The following is a 22,784-nucleotide window of genomic DNA, read 5'->3' as shown; positions in this document are numbered from 1 at the left end:
AGAAGAATCAAAAAAGATAAGACACAGTAAGCCAATGGATACACCACATTGACAAAAAGTCTTGGAACACCTACAAACCTACAAGAATTTTCTGACATCCCATTCTAAATCTATAGCCACTAATACGAGTGCCTATATGTTTATATGTACATACAGTACAGACCAAAAGTTTGGACACACCTTCTCATTTAAAGATTTTTCTGTATTTTCATGACTATGAAAATTGTACATTCACACTAGAGACATCAAAACTATGAATTAAGACATGTGGAATTATATAAATATCAAAAAAGTGTGAAACAACTGAAAATATGTCTTATATTCTAGGTTCTTCAAAGTAGCCACCTTTTGCTTTGATGACTGCTTAGCACACTCTTGGCATTCTCTTGATGAGCTTCAAGAGGTAGTCACCGGAAATGGTTTTCACTTCACAGGTGTGCCCTGTCAGGTTTAATAAGTGGTATTTCTTGCCTTATAAATGGCGTTGGGACCATCAGTTGTGTTGTGCAGAAGTCTGGTGGATACACAGCTGATAGTCCTACTGAATAGACTGTTTGAATTTGTATTATGGCAAGAAAAAACAGCTAAGTAAAGAAAAACAAGTGGCCATCATTACTTTAAGAAATGAAGGTCAGTCAGTGTGAAAAATTGGGAAAACTTTGAAAGTGTCCCTAAGTGCAGTTGCAAAAACCATCAAGCTCTACAAAGAAACTGGCTCACATGAGGAAAGGAAGACCAAGAGTCACCTCTACTTCTGAGGATAAGTTTATCCGAGTCACCAGCCTCAGAAATCGCAGGTTAACAGCAGCTCAGATTAGAGACCAGGTCAATGCCACACAGAGTTCTAGCAGCAGACACATCTCTTCAACAACTGTTAAGAGGAGACTTTGTGCAGCAGGCCTTCATGGTAAAATAGCTGCTAGGAAACCACTGCTAAGGACAGGCAACAAGCAGAAGAGACTTGTTTGGGCTAAAGAACACAAGGAATGGACATTAGACCAGTGAAAATCTGTGCTTTGGTCTGATGAGTCCAAATTTGAGATCTTTGTTTCCAACCACCGTGTCTTTGTGCGACACAGAAAAGGTGAACGGATGGCCTCTACATGTCTGGTTCCCACCGTGAAGCATGGAGGAGGAGGTGTGATGGTGTGGGGGCGCTTTGCTGGTGACACGGTTGGGGATTTATTCAAAATTGAAGGCATACTGAACCAGCATGACTACCACAGCATCTTGCAGCGGCATGCTATTCCATCCGGTTTGCGTTTAGTTGGACCATCATTTATTTTTCAACAGGACAATGACCCCAAACACACCTCCAGGCTGTGTAAGGGCTATTTGACCAAGAAGGAGAGTGATGGGGTGCTACGCCAGATGACTTGGCCTCCACAGTCACCAGACCTGAACCCAATCGAGATGGTTTGGGGTGAGCTGGACCGCAGAGTGAAGGCAAAAGGGCCAACAAGTGCTAAGCATCTCTGGGAACTCCTTCAAGATTGTTGGAAGACCATTTCCAGTGACTACCTCTTGAAGCTCATCAAGAGAATGCCAAGAGGGTGCAAAGCAGTCATCAAAGCAAAAGGTGGCTAGTTTGAAGAACCTAGAATATAAGACATTTTCAGTTGTTTCACACTTTTTTGTTAAGTATGTAATTCCACATGTGTTAATTCATAGTTTTAATGCCTTCACTGTGAATGTACAATTTTCATAGTCATGAAAATACAGAAAAATCTTTAAATGAGAAGGTGTGTCCAAAGTTTTGGTCTGTACTGTACATACATACAAATATATATATAACCCCTGCCAAAAATTATGGAATCACAGGGCTCGGAGGATGTTCATTCAGTTGTTTAAAGTTGTTGAAAAAAAGCATATCACAGACATGCACAAAACTAAAGTCATTTGAAATGGCAACTTTAGGGCTTTAAGAAACACTAAAAGAAATCAAGATAAAAAATGTGGTACTCAGTAAGGGTAATTTTTTTCAGACCAAGTAGAGGGAAAAAATTATGGAATCACTCAATTCTGAGGAAAAAAATATGGAATCACCTTGTAAATTTTCATTTCCAAAACTAACACCTGCATCAAATTAGATCTCCTCGTTAGTCTGGATCTAAAAAGGAGTGATCACACCTTGGAGAGCTGTTGCACCAAGTGGACTGACATGAATCATGGCTCCAACACGAGAGATGTCAATTGAAACAAAGGAGAGGATTATCAAACTCTTAAAAGAAGGTAAATCATCACGCAATGTTGCAAAAGATGTTGGTTGTCCCCAGTCAGCTGTGTCTGGACCAAATTCAAACAACATGGGTAGGATGTTAAAGGCAAACATACTGGTAGACCAAGGAAGGCATCAAAGTGTCAAGACCGGAAACTTAAAGCAATATGTCTCCAAAGCAAAAAATGTACAACAAAACAAATGAGGAATGAATGGGGTGAAACTGGAGTCAATCTCTGTGACCAAACTGTAAGAAACCGCCTAAAAGAAATGGGATTTACATACAGAAAAGCTAAACATAAGCCATCATTAACACCTAAACAGAAAAACAGAAAAAAAAGTTACAATGGGCTCTCCTCCTCTTCCTCTTTTGTATCCCCTCCTCTCACTCTGGCAAAAGGCTATAAAAGAAGGGTCAAATTCATTTTTTCCATACACCTGAAGAAGGCTGCAAGCAGCCAAAACGCGTTGTGTATAAGGTTTTTATTTGTTTTATATTAGTGTGAATATAACGATTTTACTTGCAAGCAACCTGAAGTTCCTGCACCTTGATCTCACTCAGTGGCAAAAGACAGCACCATTATCTGGTTCTCTTTCTTGGCATGCGAGTACAATGTAATTTTTCTCACCTAGCATCCGAATGACATCCGATTTACATATTAATGAGATCTGATTGCAATTCAATTGCAATGAGATTTTAACATGAGCTTTTGCATAGAGGAATTCTCTCTCATTTTCAAATAGTTTTCCAAGGAAATATTCTTCAATACATACATTAGATAAATACAGAAAGATAGATAGACAGAAGTATGTGAGTGAGATATAATCAGTGCTTTGCGTATGTAGCTTACTGTACATGTAATTTAGTAATAAATAATTTATTTTCTGAACAAAAATGGAGTGGGATCCTATTGCGACACAGCATTTATTCCTAATCATGCCAGACATAAATTCAGTAGGTCCAGAGACATAACTATTATTCATGAGTCTGGATGTTAACTCTTCTTGTAGGTTGACTTGCTTTTTGTAAATTGATAAATGACTGTTATTTACCTCTTATATCAGCTCCTACAGTTTATTGTACTGTTATCTTTGCAAGACAGGGACGCAGGGTCATTGAACCATGATGTTTGCTAATATGTTGATTACACATAATACCAGGCCATGCAGCTTGTTGACTTGCATTGTTTGGGTGTTTATAGTGTATCCTTCAATGTTTGCAAGTCAACATTGGGGGATGAGCTGTGGATGCTCAAGCATTGTGAGTTAATATTACTATCCCTTCTCATTGACCTGTGAATGTTGGCTTGAAGTACAGTTGTGAACTATATATAGGGATCTTTGCCTCTGTTCCAAGTGACTCTACGGGATGTCAGCTTAGGGGACCAATGCCCCAGCTGGTAGAACACAGATCTGCTGTATTGACAATCGCTGAACCCTTAGACGTTTTGGAGGTTACAGGTTGGGACAATGAGGTCACATGGCCACGTACCTCCATGGACTGTCAGCTTCCTAAGCTTGCCGCTACCTTCTCTCTTTGGATGCCTGCCCAAAATGGGGTGCCACTGCTTGGGGTAGTCTAATCCCGGCAAGTCAGCGCAAGGGTGATAGTGCAAATTGCAGAGTATCTTGGGTATTTGCTGGGACTGTTCTATATGTTATTGTCAGTTGGTGGCTCAATAGATTATTGCCATACTATTTTACTCTCACCCTGTCTTGTCTGAGTAGTATTCGGCCCACGGAAAAAGAGAGTGGGCATTCAATGAGATGAGCCCTGGTCCATGTGGTCTTTCTAAAGATAGCCGGGCCAGCGGACGAGAGCTCCCACTGACCCCCATATCTCCACAGATCCCCCTAAATTTTATTAACGAGCAGGGGGAAAGCGGACAGCTGGGGCTGACGTTTATAGCTTGGGAATATGTACCCAGGTAGCTTATCAGGCTATTAATATCAGCTCACAGCTGTATACTTAGCCTTTACTGGTTATTAAAATGGGGACCCCAAAAAAATGATGTGGGGACCCCTATAATTAATAACCAGCAAAGGCTAGGCAGACATCTGCAGGGTGATATTAATAGGCTAGGAAGGGGCCATGGATATTGGCTCCCTCCCAGAGTACAAACATCAGCTCTCATCTGCCCCAGAAAAGGCGCATCTATAAAATGTGCCAATTCTGGCGCTTAGCCTCTGCTCTTTCCATTTGCCCTGGTGCAGTAGCAAGTAAGGGTAATAGGTTTGGGGTTGATGTCCGCTTTGTATTGGCATCTTATGGCAGCGCCTTTTCTGGGGTGGTTGAGAGCTCATGTTTGTAGTCTGTGAGGGGGTCAATATCCATGGCTCGTTCCCAACCTATTAATATGAGCCCACAGATGTCAGCCTAGCTTTTGCTAGTTATTAATTATAGGGGGGCCCACATCATTTTTTTGGGGTCCCCCATTATATATATATATATATATATATATATATATATATATATATATATATATATATATATATATATATATATACACACACATACATACATACATACACACACAGTTGAAACAAGCATAAAAAGACACATATGCATGTTTTTTCAATATCTGACATGGAATCAGAATAAACCTTTTATGTTTTAGGTCAATTAAGATTACCATAATTTTTAATATTTGCCAAAATGCCAGAATAATGTTTTAAACCATTTTTATTACTGACTGCAAAGTCAAAAGTTTACATACACTAGGATTACTATGCCTTTAAACAATTCTGGACTGCCCATATGATGATGTAATGTGTTTGGAAGCTTTAGATTTTTTGGCAACATCTGAGTTAATTAGAAACACACCTGTGGATGTATTTTAATGCACACCTGAAACACACTCCTTCTTTGTGTAGCATCATGGGAAAGTCTAAAGAAATCAGGAAAGATATCAGGAAGAGAATTGTGGACTTGCACAAGTCAGGCTCATCCTTGGGTACAATTTCAAGATACCTGAAGGTGCCTCGTTCATCTGTACAAACAATTATACGCAAGTGCAAACAAGATGGGAATGTCCAGCCATCATATCGCTCACGAAGGAGACTGGATCTTTGTCCCAAAGATGATCGTGATTTGGTCCGACATGTGTATATTAACCCAAGGGCAAAAGCAAAAGACCTTGTGAAGATGATGTTAGAATCTGTTTCTTTGGGACCATCTACCATTTTGTTGTGGTTTTCTGGCTGTTGGTCTATTTCCCCTGGTGTTGGTTTTGACTAAGGTCAGGTGATTGTATCACCCTTTATTACCCAGCACCTGCCTCCTAGTCCTTGGCGGACAACTGTGTTAAACCGCGAGAGTTCTGGCTAGGAGGTTTGGTAGTAGTACTTTCTGTATTTAGCTTTGTGCAGTTCTTGGATCCTCTAGTTCTGCCTGCTGAGATTCCTGTATTCCCTTTTCGTTTCTGCAGCTTCCTCTAGTTTCCTGCTAGGAGTTCACTTGTTTGTTTTTTCCCAAGTCGTTAGTTCTTTCAGGGTCTTCTTTCCCTCTTCCTTTAGGTCTTCTTTTGAGTTTAGTCTAGGAAACGTCGGTGGGTCTATTCGCTAGGAATGGGTTGCCCACTCCACCATAGTGCTTCAGTCTAGTCCTAGTGCAAGGACAGCTTTTCCCCCTTCTGCCCTAGTGTTGAGTTGCAGTTTCGTAACAGTTTGTCCGGCCCATATATATAAAAAAAAAATCCTCATCCGGATTCCTGCAGTATGAACAGCATCCAGTAGCTTGTTCAGCCCCTGCAAGGGTTAACTCTGGAAGTAGCCAGCCTGCAACAGCACGTGAGTAATTGCCCTGGAGCACGCCCTGAGGAACCGAAGGTAGGATTACCCGAGCTTTTTTCTGGTAAATGGCAGGAATTTTTTACGTTTAAAAATGCATGTTTACTATATTTTCAGCTTAGACCTGGGTCCTCAGGGAGTGAATTACAGCATGTGGGGATTATTATGTCTTTATTATGAGGCGAACCCCAAATCTGGGCATTTTCTTTACATCCTAATGATTCTTGTTTGACGTCAGTAGAAGCATTTTTACTGCATTGGGGTTGTTATATGATGATCCTGATCGGGTCATATCAGCTGAGGCAGAGCTCAGACAGCTTACACAGGGTTCTGGTGAGGCTGAGAAGTATTGCACCCTGTTCAGATGATGGTCCACAGAGGTCAGATGGAATGACCCAGCACTCAAGAGTCAGTTTCTGGCAGGTTTGAATGAAAGGGTTAAAGATTTGCTCATTGCATATCCTGCACCTGCCACTTTGGAAACAACTATACAGCTAGCTATCCATGTGGATAGAAGATTGAGAGCCAGGCAGAGTGAAGAGAAGGCTCTTTTAATGTTGGACCCCGTCTCTCAGGCTAGTCACGCCGTCAGCGGGGAACCGATGCAAGTTGGGGAGATGTCCTCCCGTTCCTAGGAGAGGGAAAGGAGGTTCTCTGGGAGGCTATGTTTGCATTGTGGTAAGGCTGACCATTTTATTAAGCAATACGAGGCTCGCATAAGGAAGGAAAAAAAACAGGGTCAGCAGTGACGGGAAGGAGCCTCCAGGTAGGCTGACAGGTGGTCACGGCAAGTGACGGGCAGGAGCCTCTAGGTAGGCTGTCAGGTGGTCACGGCAAGTGACGGGCAGGAGCCTCCAGGTAGGCTGACAGGTGGTCACGGCAAGTGACAGGTAGGAGCCTCTAGGTAGGCTGTCAGGTGGTCACGGCTAGTGACAGGCAGGAGCCTCTAGGTAGGCTGTCAGGTGGTCACGGCTAGTGACAGGCAGGAGCCTCTAGGTAGGCTGTCAGGTGGTCACGGCTAGTGACAGGCAGGAGCCTCTAGGTAGGCTGTCAGGTGGTCACGGCTAGTGACAGGCAGGAGCCTCTAGGTAGGCTGTCAGGTGGTCACGGCTAGTGACAGGCAGGAGCCTCTAGGTAGGCTGACAGGTAACAGGCAGATGCTTCCAGGTAAGCAGCCGGGCAAAGCCCATAGACAGACTGGCGGACTGAACGGAAGACAGGCTGTCGGGCTGGAGAGTAGTCAGGCTGGCGGGCAGGACTAGTAGTCAGGCTAGCAGCGGGACCTGAGGGCTGAAGCAGAGGTAAGTACACTGTGCATCAACTATTGCTCGGGCACCTCCATATTGGAGGAGGTGCTTTATATATGGGAGGACCAACGGCAATTGGCCAGGGACTCCTTAGGGCGGTACGCGCGGCCCCACTAAGAGGGAGGGAGCGCATGCGCGCCCTAAGCACAGTGCCCGGGAAGCTGCGCGCGCCGGGAGAAGCAGGAAGAGGAGCGCTGAAAGACGCCGGGTGGGGAGTGCGGCGGTGAGAGGGACAGCATCTCTGCCTGGCAGGGGGCAGAGACGCCAATGCTACAGTACCCCCCCTTTACGCCCCCTCTTTTTTAGGCCAGAAAGAAATTTTTCAAGGAGAAGGGGGCATGAATGTTCTCCCTGGGTTCCCAAGTTCTCTCCTCTGGGCCAAACCCCTTCCAATGCACCAGAAACACCAAGGTTACTTACCGGTAGCCGGTTTTTCCTGAGCCCATGACAGCACACCTTGAGAGAGAGGATCCGCCCCACCAAGGACAGGAAACCATCTGAAATAAAAGGGCGGCACCTCTCCCTCGCTTCAGTTGTTTACAGAGCATTGAGAGGACCTCCCTAAACAGGTTAGGCACATAACCAACACCACAATATACATATACACACCACCCCAAACAGTGCACACCAGGGTGTGAGAAACATAGAAAAAATAAGGGGGGGGAAACTACGGGTGCTGTCATGGGCTCAGGAAAAACCGGCTACCGGTAAGTAACCTTGGTGTTTTCCCCTCCCCCATGACAGCACACCTTGAGAGAATTTTGGAGAATTTATGAGCACCCTAGGGAGGGACCACCGCCTGAAGTAGCCTTCTCCCAAAGGTGAGATCAGAAGAGGACAGATCCAACCGATAGTGCTTAAAGAAGGTGGATGGTGTAGACCAAGTAGCAGCCTTACATATCTGCTCGATCGAGACGTCTGCTCTCTCTGCCCAGGAGGTTGCAACGGCTCTGGTGGAATGAGCCCTCACATTGTCCGGGGCTGGAACCCCTGTGGATGTATAGGCTGAGCAAATGGCCTCCCTGAGCCACCTAGAGATGGTACCCTTGGACACCCCGTGACCTTTCCTACACCCTTGAAAGGCCAGGAACAGAGAACAGTCTTTCCTCCACAGACTAGTCATGTGAATGTACTGTAGCAGGGACCTCCTAACATCTAGGCTATGGAACCTGACTTCCCCTGGGTTCTTGGGATTGCTGCAGAACAAGGGTAGCACAATCTCCTGACTACGGTGAAATCTAGATACCACCTTGGGAAGGTACGCTGGATCTGGCCGCAAGGTGACCCTATCCTCAAAGATTTGTGTGTAAGGAGGATTAACCGAGATGGCCTGCAGATCACCCACCCTACGGGCTGACGTTAAGGCCACTAGGAGGATGGTCTTAAGGGTGAGAATTTTTTGGAGAAACCTTGTGTAGGGGTTCGAATGGCTCACTAGTAAGAGCATTCAAGACTAAATTCAGGTCCCAAGGAGGAACACCCATGGACCTAACCGGTCCTGCTCTGGCACAGGACTTGATAAACCTCGAGATCCACCTATTCCCAGCCAGATTACAATTGTAGAGTGCTCCCAAAGCTGAAACTTGAACCTTAAGGGTCCCGCCCCTTTTGCAGAAATTCCAGGATCCCCCTGATCGGAGGTTTGCTCGATAGCGGGATATCTATAAACTCTAGGAATTTACCCCAAACTCCATGCCGAAAGATGGAACCCCCTGGCCTGGGCATGGAATACTGGTCCCTGCATGAGAAGGTCCGGCCTCTCTGGTAGAATCCAGGGATCTGACACCAACATTAGTCGAAGCAGAGAGAACCAAGGCCTCTTGGGCCAAAAAGGGGCTATCAAAATCACCCTGGCGCCTTCCTCCCGGATCTTCCTCACCACTACTGGAATCATCACTAATGGCGGAAAGGCATAGGCCTTCCTGAACCCCCAAGGAATCTGGAGGGCATCTACGGCATGGGGATTTTCTGCCGGATTTAGGGAGCACAATCTCTGCACCTTTCTGTTTGCCCTTGTGGCGAACAGGTCTATGTCTGGCTGCCCCCATAACTGGACAATCTGATGGAAGACCTCCGGGTTCAACCCCCACTCCCCTGTCTTAGGGTATGGCGGCTTAGAAAATCTGCTTTCACGTTTTCTACCCCCTTTATGTGAAGGGCGCTGAGGGATAGGAGGTTTCGCTCTGCTAGACCAAGGATCCTGTCTGCCACCACCATCAGAGGGCATGACCTTGTCCCTCCCTGGTGATTCACATAGGCTACTGCTGTCCGGTTGTCGGACCTGACCTGGACATGGTGATTTTGGATGTGAGGGAGGTAGCCCCTGAGGGATCTTTCTACCGCCCAAAGCTCCTTTAAGTTTGAGGATGCTCCCCTCTTGTGGTAAGCCCAGTGACCCTGTATTGAGAGTTCTGCCAGATGACCCCCCCATCCGGAACTGCTTGCGTCGGTCGTAATTACCCGATCTACTGGTCTGGACCATTGAACGCCTGCGGTCAGATTTCCCCTGACTGTTCACCACGAAAGGGAATCTACTACTTCTGGGGAGAGAGAGAGCCTGCCTTCTAAATGCCCATTGCAGGACCTCTGTGCTGACAGGACCTCCCACTGAAGCCGCCTCATATGCCCCTGGGCCCACATAACTGCTGGGAGACAGGCAGTCATAGAACCCAGGAGGGACATTGCCTCTCTCAGAGACATCTCCGGAGCTTGAATGGCCTTCGAGACTAATGCAATCAACCTGCAGATTTTGTCCTCTGGGAGGAAGCAGGTTTGGCGACGAGAGTCTAGGATTAGACCCAGAAAGGTCTGAGTCCTGGAGGGGGTTAGTCTTGATTTTTGGAAATTTACTAACCACCCCAGCTGATGCAACACTTCCGTGACCACTAGGAGCTGACTGGAGCAGTGGGCTTCTGTTTTCCCTATTATCAAGAAGTCGTCTAAATATGGCACGATCACTACATTCTTGATCCGTAGGAAGGCTTTCACTTCTGCTATTAGTTTCGTAAATATTCTCGGGGCAATGGAGAGGCCAAAGGGTAGGGCAGCAAACTGAAGGGGGGTCTGGCTGAACCGGATCTTCAGGCCCCCACTGATAATTTTCAGAATCCAGGGGTTTGTTGTTATCGCGTCCCAAGCTGGAAAAAAGTGGGAAAGCCTTCCACCCACTTCCAGCCTGGCATCATTGGGAGGATCTCTTCGAACTCGAGGATGGTCCTCCAAACATGTAGCCCGATTCTTTTTTGGACTTGGCTTCCCATCTCTTTTTGTCTCCTGGAGGACGACCCCGGTTAAATTTTCTCCTACGAAAACTAAATCTTCTTGGTTCCCCCGAAAATCCCGGGAACCCTTTGCTTTTATCGCCTGCTTTTTCTAACAGGTCTTCTAACTTTTGGCCAAACAGGAGTCTACCGTCACATGGGAGGGAGCACAGTTTCTGTTATTGAAAAGGCTCTCTGTGGATTCAAACTCACGAACTCCTCGTTACAAGACAGGCGCATTAACCCAGTAAACCATCGGAACATCACTGCCATCAAGGACCTCGCCACACAGGTGCTAGCCACCGCTGGTTTTAGGCCGCCTGCTGCCGCCTCCCACGTGTGGCGCAGGAAGGAGTCAGCTCTTTTATCCAGTGCATCCTTTAGGAAGCCAGAGTCCTCCAAGGGCAGGGAAGATCTTTTCGATGACCTTGCCACAGTCCCGTCCACCTTGGGGATCTTATCCCAAGGTTCCGCATCCTTCTCTTCGAAGGGATACCTTCTTTTGGAGAAGGAGGGTAAAGCCCCTGATCTCTCAGGTCTCCTCCACTCCCGGTCAATGAGGCCCTGAATTTTACTGTTAACCGGAAATGAGCGTCTCTTCTTCTCTCCCAAGCCCGCAAACATGATGTCCTCCCGGGATTTAGATGCTCTCTCTTCCTCCAGACCCATGGTTGATCTTACTGCCCTAACCAGTCTGTCTGTATTCTCAATGGGGAAGCAGGGTCTACCGCCCCCCGATGAGTAAGAGGACGATGAATCCCACTGCTCCTCGGACTGGGAGGAATCAGAGACGGGGGAAACCTCTCTACGGGGTCTTTTCTTCCCTCTAAGGAACCCTTTCAGGGACCCCTGAACTTCTGCATGTACTATGGACTTTAAATTTGCAGCAAAATCCCGGGAATTCTCAGCTATGGTTTTGGTCACACAGCCCTGGCAAAGTGGTTTCTGCCACTCTACTGAGAGAGAAGCTTGGCAAAGGGCACATTCTATGCTTTTGCTTGGCACTACTCTTCTTATGCTCCTAAAAAAAGGAAGCACATAAGAGACTTCCCGTTACTAACCAGTGACATTCACGAAGCTCACTCACCCCCGGAGGTCACAAACGGGTACCGGATTCGGAGGCTGTTGCGGAACCGATGATTCCATTCTGGATGGTCCCGAGGCACACGAAGCTTTACTCCTGCGGCTGCCACTACGATTACTCGAGTGGCTGTCTGTATACGATGCATCCCTCTGCTTTTTCTGTTGCTGAGGTGGGGGGTAAGCTGCTGCTCCTGGCTATCTGGATCAGCCATGTCTCAGAAGCGCACCACGCTTCCAGGATAGCTCCCCCCCTTAAATATAGGGCCATCCAGCCTCCTCCGGTCTGTGGGCCCTCCCCCTTCCTCAGGCCGGAGCTCCGTTGAAAAAAAACGGCCTGGGACGCTCCGATGGGCGCCGCCATCTTGGATCGGCGCCGCCTCCTGACGTCACCCAGTGCGCCGCTCCCAGCGTGCCCTGCGCCGTGACGTCAGGCGCGTCACACCCGGAAGCGTTCCACACTGCAGGGGGAGGACGGCGCAGCGGTCTCTGGGAGGACAGAGCCTGCCTCACCGCGTGCGCCTCGCTCGGCGCAGAGACCCCAGGGGAAGCTGCGGACGGCGCTTCTGAGATACTGAACCCGGTGCACAGGCCAGTGCTCGCTCTTCCACACCGGGACAGCCCCAGGTAAGTCTTCTTTCTTCCAGACAGGTTCCCCATCAAGGACAGGAAACCAACTGAAGCGAGGGAGAGGTGCCGCCCTTTTATTTCAGATGGTTTCCTGTCCTTGGTGGGGCGGATCCTCTCTCTCAAGGTGTGCTGTCATGGGGGAGGGGAAAAAAAGGTTTTTCCCTCTTACCCTCTTGGTGGCCAGAATGTTCTATATATCAATAACGTCATCAGCGGAAACTGGAGCAGGGGGAGTACCTGGATTTAAAGAATTAAACAAAACTGGTTTGAGGAGAGATACGTGGAAGGAGTTGGGAATCCGTAAGGTGGCCGGGAGTTTTAACTTGTAGGCCACTGGGTTGATTTGTTTGAGGACTTCAAATTGGCCTATGAACCGAGGACCCAACTTGTAGGAGGGTATTTTGAGCCGAACATGTTTGGAGGAGAGCCAAACCTTGTCTCCTGGATGAAATGGAGGCGGATCCAGACGTCTCTTGTCAGCATATCTCTTTATCCGCTCGGAGGACTGAAGAAGTGCGGACCTAGTATTTTCCCAAATGGTGGAAAGTTCGCTGACCAGAGACTCCGCGGCAGGGTTTTCCACAGAAGCGGAGACGGGAAACGAAATCCGGGGATGTTCACCATAGACTACAAAGAACGGGGACTTGGAAGTAGATTCGCTCTCATGGTTGTTGTAGGAGATCGGCTGGAAGATGTCTAGGAACTTTGTTGCGGGCACAAGACGAACAGGCCGAGACGAAGTCTACCATATCCTTGCGCAGGGTAGGCCACCAGTAATGCTGGGTAATGAGCAGGAAAGTTTTCTTCTGACCGGCATGGCCAGCTAGTTTAGATGAATGACTCCAGTGAAGAATCTTCTCCCGATCTGGAACCGCTACAAACGTCTTACCGGGTGGGAGACGAGTCAGATCCAAGGGGGCCACATTCATCACTTTGGAGGGGTCGATGATGTGCATAGGCTCCTCCTCTAGATCGGAGGACAGGAAGGATCGGGACAAGGCGTAGCTTTAACATTCTTGTCCGCCGGGCAGAAATGTAGGATAAAGTCAAAGCGAGCGAAGAACAAAGACCACCGGGCCTGATGCGGATTGAGTCTTTGGGGATTCTGGAGATATGCAAGGTTTTTGTGATCAGTATAGATGATCACTGGGTATAGAGCCCCTTCAAGCAGGTAACACCACTCCTCCAGCGCCAATTTGATGGCTAGCAGTTCTCGGTCTCCTATGGAGTAGTTGTGCTCAGACGAGGAGAAGAGTTTGGAGAAGAAGCCGCAGGTTACCATTCTCCCAGATGAAGATCTTTGGGTGAGCACCGCTCTGGCTCCAGAGGAGGAAACATCAACCTTCAGGAAGAACTGTTTGTTGCAGTCTGGATGGTGCAGCATTGGGGCAGAGGAGAAGGCTTGCTTTAAGGAAAGGAAGGCCTCCTCAGCTTCGGCCGGCCATACCTTAGGATTTGCTCCCTTACGGGTGAGCGCAGAGATGGAAGCAGTCCGGGAAGTGAGGTGCGGGATGAAGAGACGGTAGTAGTTGGCGAAGCACAGGAATCGCTGAATCGCCTTCAACCCCTCCTGACTGGGCCATTTTAAGACGGCAGAGAGCTTCTCGGGGTCCATTCGTAGACCTGTCTGGGAGATAATAATACCCAGGAACGGAAGGGAGGTGTGCTCGAAGAGGCACTTCTCAAATTTGGCATAGAGGTGATTCTGCCTGAGCCTAAGCAGGACCTGACGAACATCCCTCTGTTGTGTGGGAAGGTCTGGAGAGAAGACCAAGATGTTGTCCAGGTACACCACCACGCAGGAATATAGAAGGTCACGGAAGATGTCACCAATTCTTGGAAGACGGCGGGAGCATTGCAGAGACCGAAGGGCATCACACGGTATTCATAGTGACTGTCCCGGGTATTGAATGCCGTCTTCCACTCGTCTCCTTGACGGATCCGGACCAGGTCATACGCCCCATGTAGATCAAGCTTGGAAAAAATCCTGGTGCCCTTAAGGCGGTCAAACAACTCGGAGCTGAGCGGCAGGGGGTATTTGTTTTTGACCGTGATTTGATTGAGTCCTCTATAGTCAATACAGGGGCGTAGCGAGCCATCCTTCTTCTTGATGAAGAAGAATCCAGCTCCAGCCGGGGAAGTAGATTTCCGGATGAATCCCCTAGCCAGATTCTCCTCAATGTACTCCAACATGGCCCGGGTTTCGGCCGACGACAACGGGTAAATACGCCCACGGGGTGAAGTGGCTCCGGGTACCAGGTCGATCGGGCAATCAAATGGCCTATGAGGTGGCAGTGTCTCTGCTTCCTTTTTGTGGAAGACATCTGCATAGGACCAGTAAGGTGCCGGTAAACCAGGTAGATTAGCCGGGGTGGGTGGAGGACGAACCGGGCGGACTGGGACCAGGCAGGTCTTATGGCAATCCTGCCCCCAACGGAGAACTTCACTGGATTGCCAATTCAGCACAGGTTCATGTTTCTGAAGCCAGGGTAGACCTAGCAATAGGGAGTGAGAGAGACCGGAAAGCACATGGAAGGAGATCCTCTCAGAGTGCAGCATTCCCACCTGCAGGGTTATAGGTTCCGTGACGAGCAGGATGGTCACCGGAAGAAGTCTTCCTCCCACGGAGGCGACTGCCAATGTTTCAGCCAGATGTTTGGTGGGAATGTGATATTTCTCTACCAGTGACTGGGAAATGAGGTTCCCAGCAGCTCTGGAATCTAGGTGTGCAATTTCAAAGTAGCGGTTCTCTCCCCAGGAGATGGAGACAGACAAAATCAGGGAAGGAAGGTTTATTTTTGCCTAGGACGACCTCTCCGAGCGGTCCTAGACACTGGCATTTCCCGGCTTCACCAGGCAAGAAAGGATGAAGTGCTCCTTACTGCCACAGTAGAAACAGCTCCTCTCGGCTCGGCGTGACTCTTGGCGAGATTTGACCATCTTGGTCTGGTCGACCTGCATGGGTTCGGGCGAGCGTGCCCGGGGAGTTGCTAATTGAGAGGCAGGTCTCTGGAAAGTAGGAGCAAGACGAGGAAATCTTTACTTCCGGGTAGTCTCCTTAGCACGTTCCAGGAAACGGATGTCAATCTGGGTAGCTAGCGACACCAGGTCATCCAGGGTGGTAGGAATGTCCCGGCCAGCTAACTTGTCCTTAATCCGACCAGAAAGGCCCTCCCAGAAGATGGACACCAGGGCCTCGTTGTCCCAGGCAAGCTCAGAAGCGAGGGTACGGAACCGTATGGCATACTGGCCCACGGTGAGACTCCCATGGTGGATACGAAGCAGAGAGGAGGCAGTAGAGGATTTTCGTCCTGGTTCATCGAAGACTTTCCGGAAAGCAACGAGGAAAGATGATAGATCGGACACCAGGGGATCCACTCTCTCCCACAGGGGATTTAGCCACGCCAGTGCTTCTCCAGTGGGGTGAGACATGATGAATGCCACTTTGGCGCGGTCGGAGGGAAACTGATGTGCCAAAAGTTCAAAGTGCAGGGTGCACTGGTTTACGAAACCCCGAGCTAGAGCGGGGTCGCCTCCAAAATGAGGAGATGCAAAAAGCCGGGGACCTGGGTTGGATGCCGTGGTATTGGTGGGCTGCGGCGCTGCCGGAGAGGGAGTCGCACGACTCGAGGCGGACACAGGTGGAACAGTCAGTGTGTCCAGGCAGGAGTTGACACTCCGCAGGAAGTTCAGGATGGTTTCCTGTTGGGATCTCTGATGAGAAACCTCCTGGTACAGGTCAGAGAGCGAAGGAGCTTGGGGGCCACTGGGTTCCATGGCCTGTACAAACTGTTACGGATCCGGGTAGTGGAACCTCTGTGCTGCGGTGCAAGGAGGGACCCAGAGGGGCGCAACTAAGTATCAACTCGGACCGACCTAGGTCGTACAGCAGCTAACGACTTCGTGACCAGGGAGGGACCGAGCAGAGGGACCAGGTGCTGCTCTGGGGACAACCTTGTAAGAGAGCAGGTGACTCCCACGGGTCAGATGACTGAGACTGACCGATACTGCAGATGGGCACAGCAGGCAGGCTGACGAGAGATCCGGGTAGATGAACTGGCAGAGCCAGCAGGCGACAGGCGGGAGCCTCTAGGTAGGCTGTCAGGTGGTCACGGCAAGTGACAGGCAGGAACCTCTAGGTAGGCTGTCAGGTGGTCACAGCAAGTGATGGGCAGGAGCCTCCAGGTAGGCTGACAGGTAACAGGCAGGTGCTTCCAGGTAAGCAGGCGGGCAAAGCCCATAGACAGACTGGCAGACTGAATGGAAGACAGACTGTCGGGCTGGAGAGTAGTCAGGCTGGTGGACAGGACTGATAGTCAGGCTGGCGGGCAGGACTAGTAGTCAGGCTAGCAGCAGGACCTGAGGGCTGAAGCAGAGGTAAGTACACTGTGCATCAACTATTGCTCGGGCACCTCCATATTGGAGGAGGTGCTTTATATATGGAAGGACCTCCGGCAATTCGCCCTAAGCACAGTGCCCGGGAAGCTGCGCACACTGGAAAAGCAGAAAGAGGAGCGCTGGAGGACACCGGGCGGGGAGTGCGGCGGTGAGAGGGACGGCATCTCTGCCTGGCAGGGGGCAGAGGCGCCGATGCTACACACTAGCTGAATTTGCTCTTAATACCCATACGTCTTCCTCGGCTGGGTGTTCTTTTTTTTGCTGTACAGGGAGGCATCCATCTTTCGGCCCATTTTCTAAAATTAGGGCATCGGTGCCAGAGGAGGAGAGTTTCTCGGAAAATTTGGAAACGGTACGCCATAATCTTAAAGAGGCGAATAGGAGGTCCAAAAAAATATTTTGACAAGAAAAGGGAGACATTGTTTGCAGTTGGAGACATGGTCTGGTTGTCCTCTAAGAACCTGTGTTTGAGGATCCCTTCTAAAAAACTGGAGCCTAAGTTTGTAGGACCCTTGGACAAGCTTGGAAGCCTAAGAACACCATCCCAACTGTGAAATACGGGGGTGGCAGCATCATGTTGTGCAGTTGTTTTTCTGCAGGAGGGACTGGTGCACTTCACAAAATAGATGACATCATGAGAAAAGAAGATTATGTGGCAATACTGAAGCAATATCTCAAAACATCAGCCAGGAAGTTAAAGCTTGGGCGGAAATGGGTCTTCCAAATGGACAATGACCCAAAGCATACTGCCAAAATGGTAACAAAGTGGCTTAAGGATAACAAAGTCAATGTTTTGGAGTGGCCATCACAATGCCCTGATCTGAATCTTATTGAAAACTTATGGGCAAAGCTGAAAAGGCAGGTACAAGCAAGGCGACCTACAAACCTGGATCAATTACACCAGTTTTGTCAGGGGGAATGGGCCCAAATTCCTACCAACTATTGTGAGAAGCTTGTGGAAGCCATCCTCTTTCCATTTCAGATTTTTTACACATGGTGTGATGTTTGCATCAATAATTTGTTGAAATTTCATTGAATCCTTTCTTACCTCTACCAGTGAAATGTTCCCTGTGCCATGGGCTACAACACAACCCCAAAGCATGATTGTTCCACCCCCATGCTTACTGGTTGGCAAAATGTTCTTTTCCTGAAATTCTGTTCCCTTTTTTCTCCGCACATACCTTTGATCATTGTGGACGTGGACAAGGAATTTGAGTTTAACCTCATCGGTCCACAAGACTTGTTTCCAAAATGCATCAGGCTTGTTTAGATGTTCTTTTGCATACTTCTGACGCTAAATTTTATGGTGAGGACACAGGAGAGGTTTTCTTCTGATGTCTTTTCCATGAAGGCCTTATTTGTGTAGGTTTCTCTGAACAGTAGAACAATGTACCACAACTCCAGAGTATGCTAAATCTTTCGGAAGGTCTTCAGCAGTCAAGCAGGGGTTCTGATATGCCTCTCTAGCAATCCTAGGATCATTTCTCACTGAAACTTAGCTTGGTCTTCCAGACCTTATCTTCCTGTTTCTGTTAACTGCCATTTCTTAATTACATTTAGAACCGAGGAAAGGGCAACTTGAAAATGCTTTTCTATCTTATAGCCTTCTCCTGCTTTGTGGGCCTCCATCATTTTCATTTTCAGAGTGCTAGGCAGCAGCTTAGAAGAACCAATGGCTGCTGTTTCTTGGCACAAGGCTAGAGGAGGCTGGGTTTTTATAAAGCTTGAAAATTTGCATCATCTGGCCATTTCTAACGATGATAGTGAACATTCCATAACCCTAACAGGTTAATTAAGGCCTGAAAGCTTGGTCAAAATTATCTGAGCACACAAATCTCTAAGGGTGCCCAAACTTTTGTATGGCCCATTTTGATTTTTGAAATTTTTAAAATGTAAAAAAATGAAGAAAAAAAATAAAATAATAATTATATATATATTATATATATATATATATATATATATATATATATATATATATATATATATATATAACATACACACAGTGGGTACAGAAAGTATTCAGAGCCCTTTAAATTTTTCACTCTTTGTTTCATTGCCGCCATTTGGTAAATTCTAAAAAGTTCATTTTTTTTCTCATTAAAGTACACTCTTCACCCAATCTTGGCTGAAAAAAAAAACAGAAATGTAGACATTTTTGCAAATTTATTAAAAAATAAAAACTGAAATATCACATGGTCATAAGTATTCAGACCCTTTGCTCAGACACTCATATTTAAGTCATATGCTGTCCATTTCCTTGTGATCCTCCTTGAGATGGTTCTACTCCTTCATTGGAGTCCAGCGGTGTTTAATTAAACTGATAGGACTTGATTTGGAAAGGCACACACCTGTCTATATAAGACCTCACAGCTCACAGTGCATGTCAGACCAAATGAGAATCATGAGCTCACAGGAACTGCCCAAAGAGCACAGAGACAGAATTGTGGCAAGGCATAGATCTGGCCAAGGCTATAAAAGAATTTCTGCATTACTCAAGGTTCCTAAGAGCACAGTGGCCTCCATAATCCTTAAATGGAAGAAGTTTGGGACCAACAGAAGTCTTCCTAGACCTGTCCATCCAGCCAAACTGAGCAATCGTGGGAGAAGAGCCTTTGTGAGAAAGATAAATAAGAACCCATAAATCACTGTGGCTAAGCTCCAGAGATGCAGTAGGGAGATGGGAGAAAGTTCCACAAAGTCAACTATCACTGCAGCCCGCCACCAGTTAGACCTTTATGGCAGAGTGGCCCAATGGAAGCCTCTCCTCAGTGCAAGATATATGAAACCATTCATAGAGTTTGCTCAAAAACACATGAAGGACTCCCAGACTATGAGAAATAGGATTCTCTGGTCTGATGAGATGAAGATAGAACTTTTTGGTGATAATTCTAAGCGGTATGTGTGGAGAAAACCAGGCACTGCTCATCACCTGCCCAAAACAATCCCAACAGTGAAACATGGTGATGGCAGCATCATGCTATGGGGGTGTTTTTCAGCTGCAGGGACAGGACGACTGGTTGCAATTGCAGGAAACATGAATGCGGCCAAGTACAGAGATAACCTGGATGAAAACCTCTTCCACAGTGCTCTGGAACTCAGACTTGGCAAAAGGTTCACCTTCCAACAAGACAATGACCCTAAGCACACAGCTAAAATAACAAAGGAGTGGCTTCATTACAACTCTGTGACCATTCTTGACTGGTCCAGCCAGAGCCTTGACCTAAACCCACTTGAGCATCTCTGGAGAGAACTGAAAATCGCTGTCCACCAACGTTCACCATCCAACCTGACGGAATGTGAGAGGATCTCCAAGGAAGAATGGCAGAGGATCCCCAAATCCAGGTGTGAAAAACTTGTTGCACCATTCCCAAGAAGACTCATGGCTGTACTAGCTCAAAAAGGTGCTTCTACTTAGTACTGAGCAAAGGGTCTGAATACTTATGACCATGTGATATTTCAGATTTTCTTTTTTAATTAATTTGCAAAAATTTCTACATTTCTGTTTTTTTCAGTCAAGATGGGGTGTAGAGTGTACTTTAATGAGAAAAAAAATGAACTTTTTAGAATTTACCAAATGGCTGCAATGAAACAAAGAGTGAAAAATTTAAAGGGGTCTGAATACTTTCTGTACCCACTGTATGTATGTATATATATATAAATAATTTTGCCTAAAATACAGAGGAAGTGTGTCATCTTTAACTTTAGATCTTTTATAGATAATTTCACCTTCAACTTAACTGTTCACAATAACAGTAATTTTGACGAGGGGTGCCCAAACTTTTACATGCCACTGTAGACTTGTATTGACACTTTTCATCTGTTCTGCTAGAAAAAAATAACATATTTACACAGACACATGGTCCATGAAAAAACGCACAAATGAATAGCAGCATAGATTATAATAGGTACATGTTCTATCCGTGAAAAGCATGGATGTCTGAATGAGGCTTTACACACATAATGCCAGATCTTCAAAAGACAGAGATACATACTTTTTGGCTTCTCTATTCTTGACTAAACGATAGATGATTTGAATACGCTAAAAAGATATTACACTTTGAGTAGTACTCTTCAGTAGTTGATACAGTTTAATGACTGACTGAAAAGATGGTAACAAGTAGCAGCTTTCGAGACTACTCGGGTCTCTTCATCAGGCTCAGAATAACACAAAATCTGAAGAGTTATATATTTATAAACAACAGGACAGAATAGTGCAGTAATAAGACAAGTGACATGAAGCAGAGAAACAGTTGTGGCAGTAAATATTGGAGGAGTTCATAGATATGGAGTGTGAAAGTTTTATTATCCTCTCATTGAGGTCTGTTCCATGGTTGGAATGTCACCACGGGGTCTGAGGAGCACATTCCTTAATTAATGTAAAAAGCATAAATCCATGTGACACATGCATTCCTGCTCTGTGTCAAAGGTTGTCATAAGTTTGTATTCCCTCACTTTTCTGTCCCCTTGAAATTTGAAGTTACCTTTTAATATCAGCAATTTCATGTCCACGATGCTGTGATCAAACTTTATATAAAAAAGTGATTTCTAAACTAGACCTTTGAAATGCTGTACAAATAGGTATAGTTTTAGACAAATGGGCCTACTGAAATGCATCACAAAATGTTAAGAATGTGTTCTACTAATACAGATTTGAAACACAATTGTTTTGCAAGTTTGATAGGCCAAATTTAATGCACATACAAAAATGAACTAATCAGTTTGTAACAGATGTAACATATTAGAATTTTTGTTTATAATTTTTAAAGTTATATAGTAAGAAGTAACCTTGGGATGAAGTAACAAATTCCAATTCTTCATATTCTTTACACATTCTCTTGATAACATCGATTTGTTCCAAGGCTAGCCTTACTGCATCTTTGTCTTGGGCACTACACAACACATATGCTGACCAGAACTAGAAAAAAAAAAAATATTTTAGAATATATTTTTTAAATAATTAATTTAATACATGCTTTGAAGTCTCTAATGGCAAACGAGAAATGCTCTTAGAGTGCAGAGATCCCTTCAAGAGGGAAAATGACAAATAAATAATTGATTTTAGGTGGCTCAGGAAACAGTGCATGTGCTCTTTTCCAGAATGTATATTTTACTTGTGTTACACTACATAACTGCACTTTATGCCATGTGGCACCCATATATATTTTTTTGTGTTGGCCAGAGACATTTGTGCATAGATTGGGTGTAATTCAGACCTCTTATGTTGGTGAGCTAGTTTGATTTATGTGTATAGCACCATGATGCTTCTTTAAATGTTGTGTTGTTCCTAGTCTTTTGCATTGAAGCCTTAATTATATTGTACTTTTTTTTATGATACTCACTAGTGTGCACTCATTCATCAAGATCGGTGTGAACAACACCGGCTTTGATGAGGAAGCATGTTTAGACAGACACTCCTGATTCATTATGAGACGCACAACTCCTAATTAATCAGGTTCATCTGAAAAGTGGGGTTGGGATGAGATTTCTGGTGTAGGACATGCCGCAGCTCATCATTAATTAGACAAGCTGTGATGTCATAGCCCCTGTCATACCCCAGCTGTGCATATTTTGGAGCAGGTGGGAGAAAGTGGAGTGAAAACACTAACATTTTGGAACTCAAAGTGTTTTACGCAACATTTCTGTTGAAAACACTTTGATGAATTGGGATCTTGGTCTTTTTTGCAATGTTACATGTGCTTTGCTATTTGGGTTGTGCCTGTCAATTTGCTACATGTATGCAGGGGAAAATGTAAATGTTCACAGAGATGAATCTCTGCTAATGCCCTCTTGGTTATAGTGAAAATTAGCATATACACTTTATTAGCTAATAACTCCACAATGAATAAAAGAAAAAAAAAAAAAAATTAAAAATATGTTTTATTCAGCTCTGCAACAACTATTCCATGATGTGCCCAGTGTAACATGTAAAAACTGGTCTTCTTTAATGCTTATTCAACTGACATCTGTGCCCCCCAAACACATGCATGCTCAATTCAGACAGGCAGGCATGTGGCTTGTAAGCCAGTGGCTTATTTTCCATAGCAGTAGAAAGATAAGGCATGTAGAATGTTACGACACAGCTTTTAATCTTAATTATCCAGA

At 46.2% G+C, this 22,784-nt stretch overlaps 1 protein-coding gene across 3 annotated transcripts in view; it reads right to left on the bottom strand.

Annotated features, from left to right (window-relative positions):
* LOC141173657 (dipeptidase 2-like) overlaps window positions 1-22,784 on the bottom strand; it is a 621,939-nt gene that overhangs the window by 294,623 nt on the left and 304,532 nt on the right. For all 3 annotated transcript variants that reach the window (XM_073657957.1, XM_073657958.1, XM_073657956.1), the window contains exon 4: window positions 21,468-21,597. In XM_073657957.1, coding sequence (XP_073514058.1) covers window positions 21,468-21,597 — 130 coding nt within the window. The remainder of the gene's footprint in view (window positions 1-21,467; window positions 21,598-22,784) is intronic.

The sequence above is a fragment of the Phyllobates terribilis genome, unplaced genomic scaffold (assembly GCF_046119375.1).
Source record: "Phyllobates terribilis strain yellow unplaced genomic scaffold, ASM4611937v1 Scaffold_13__5_contigs__length_258822181, whole genome shotgun sequence".
Taxonomy (NCBI): domain Eukaryota; kingdom Metazoa; phylum Chordata; class Amphibia; order Anura; family Dendrobatidae; genus Phyllobates; species Phyllobates terribilis.
This window is presented reverse-complemented; position numbering and strand designations above follow the sequence as displayed.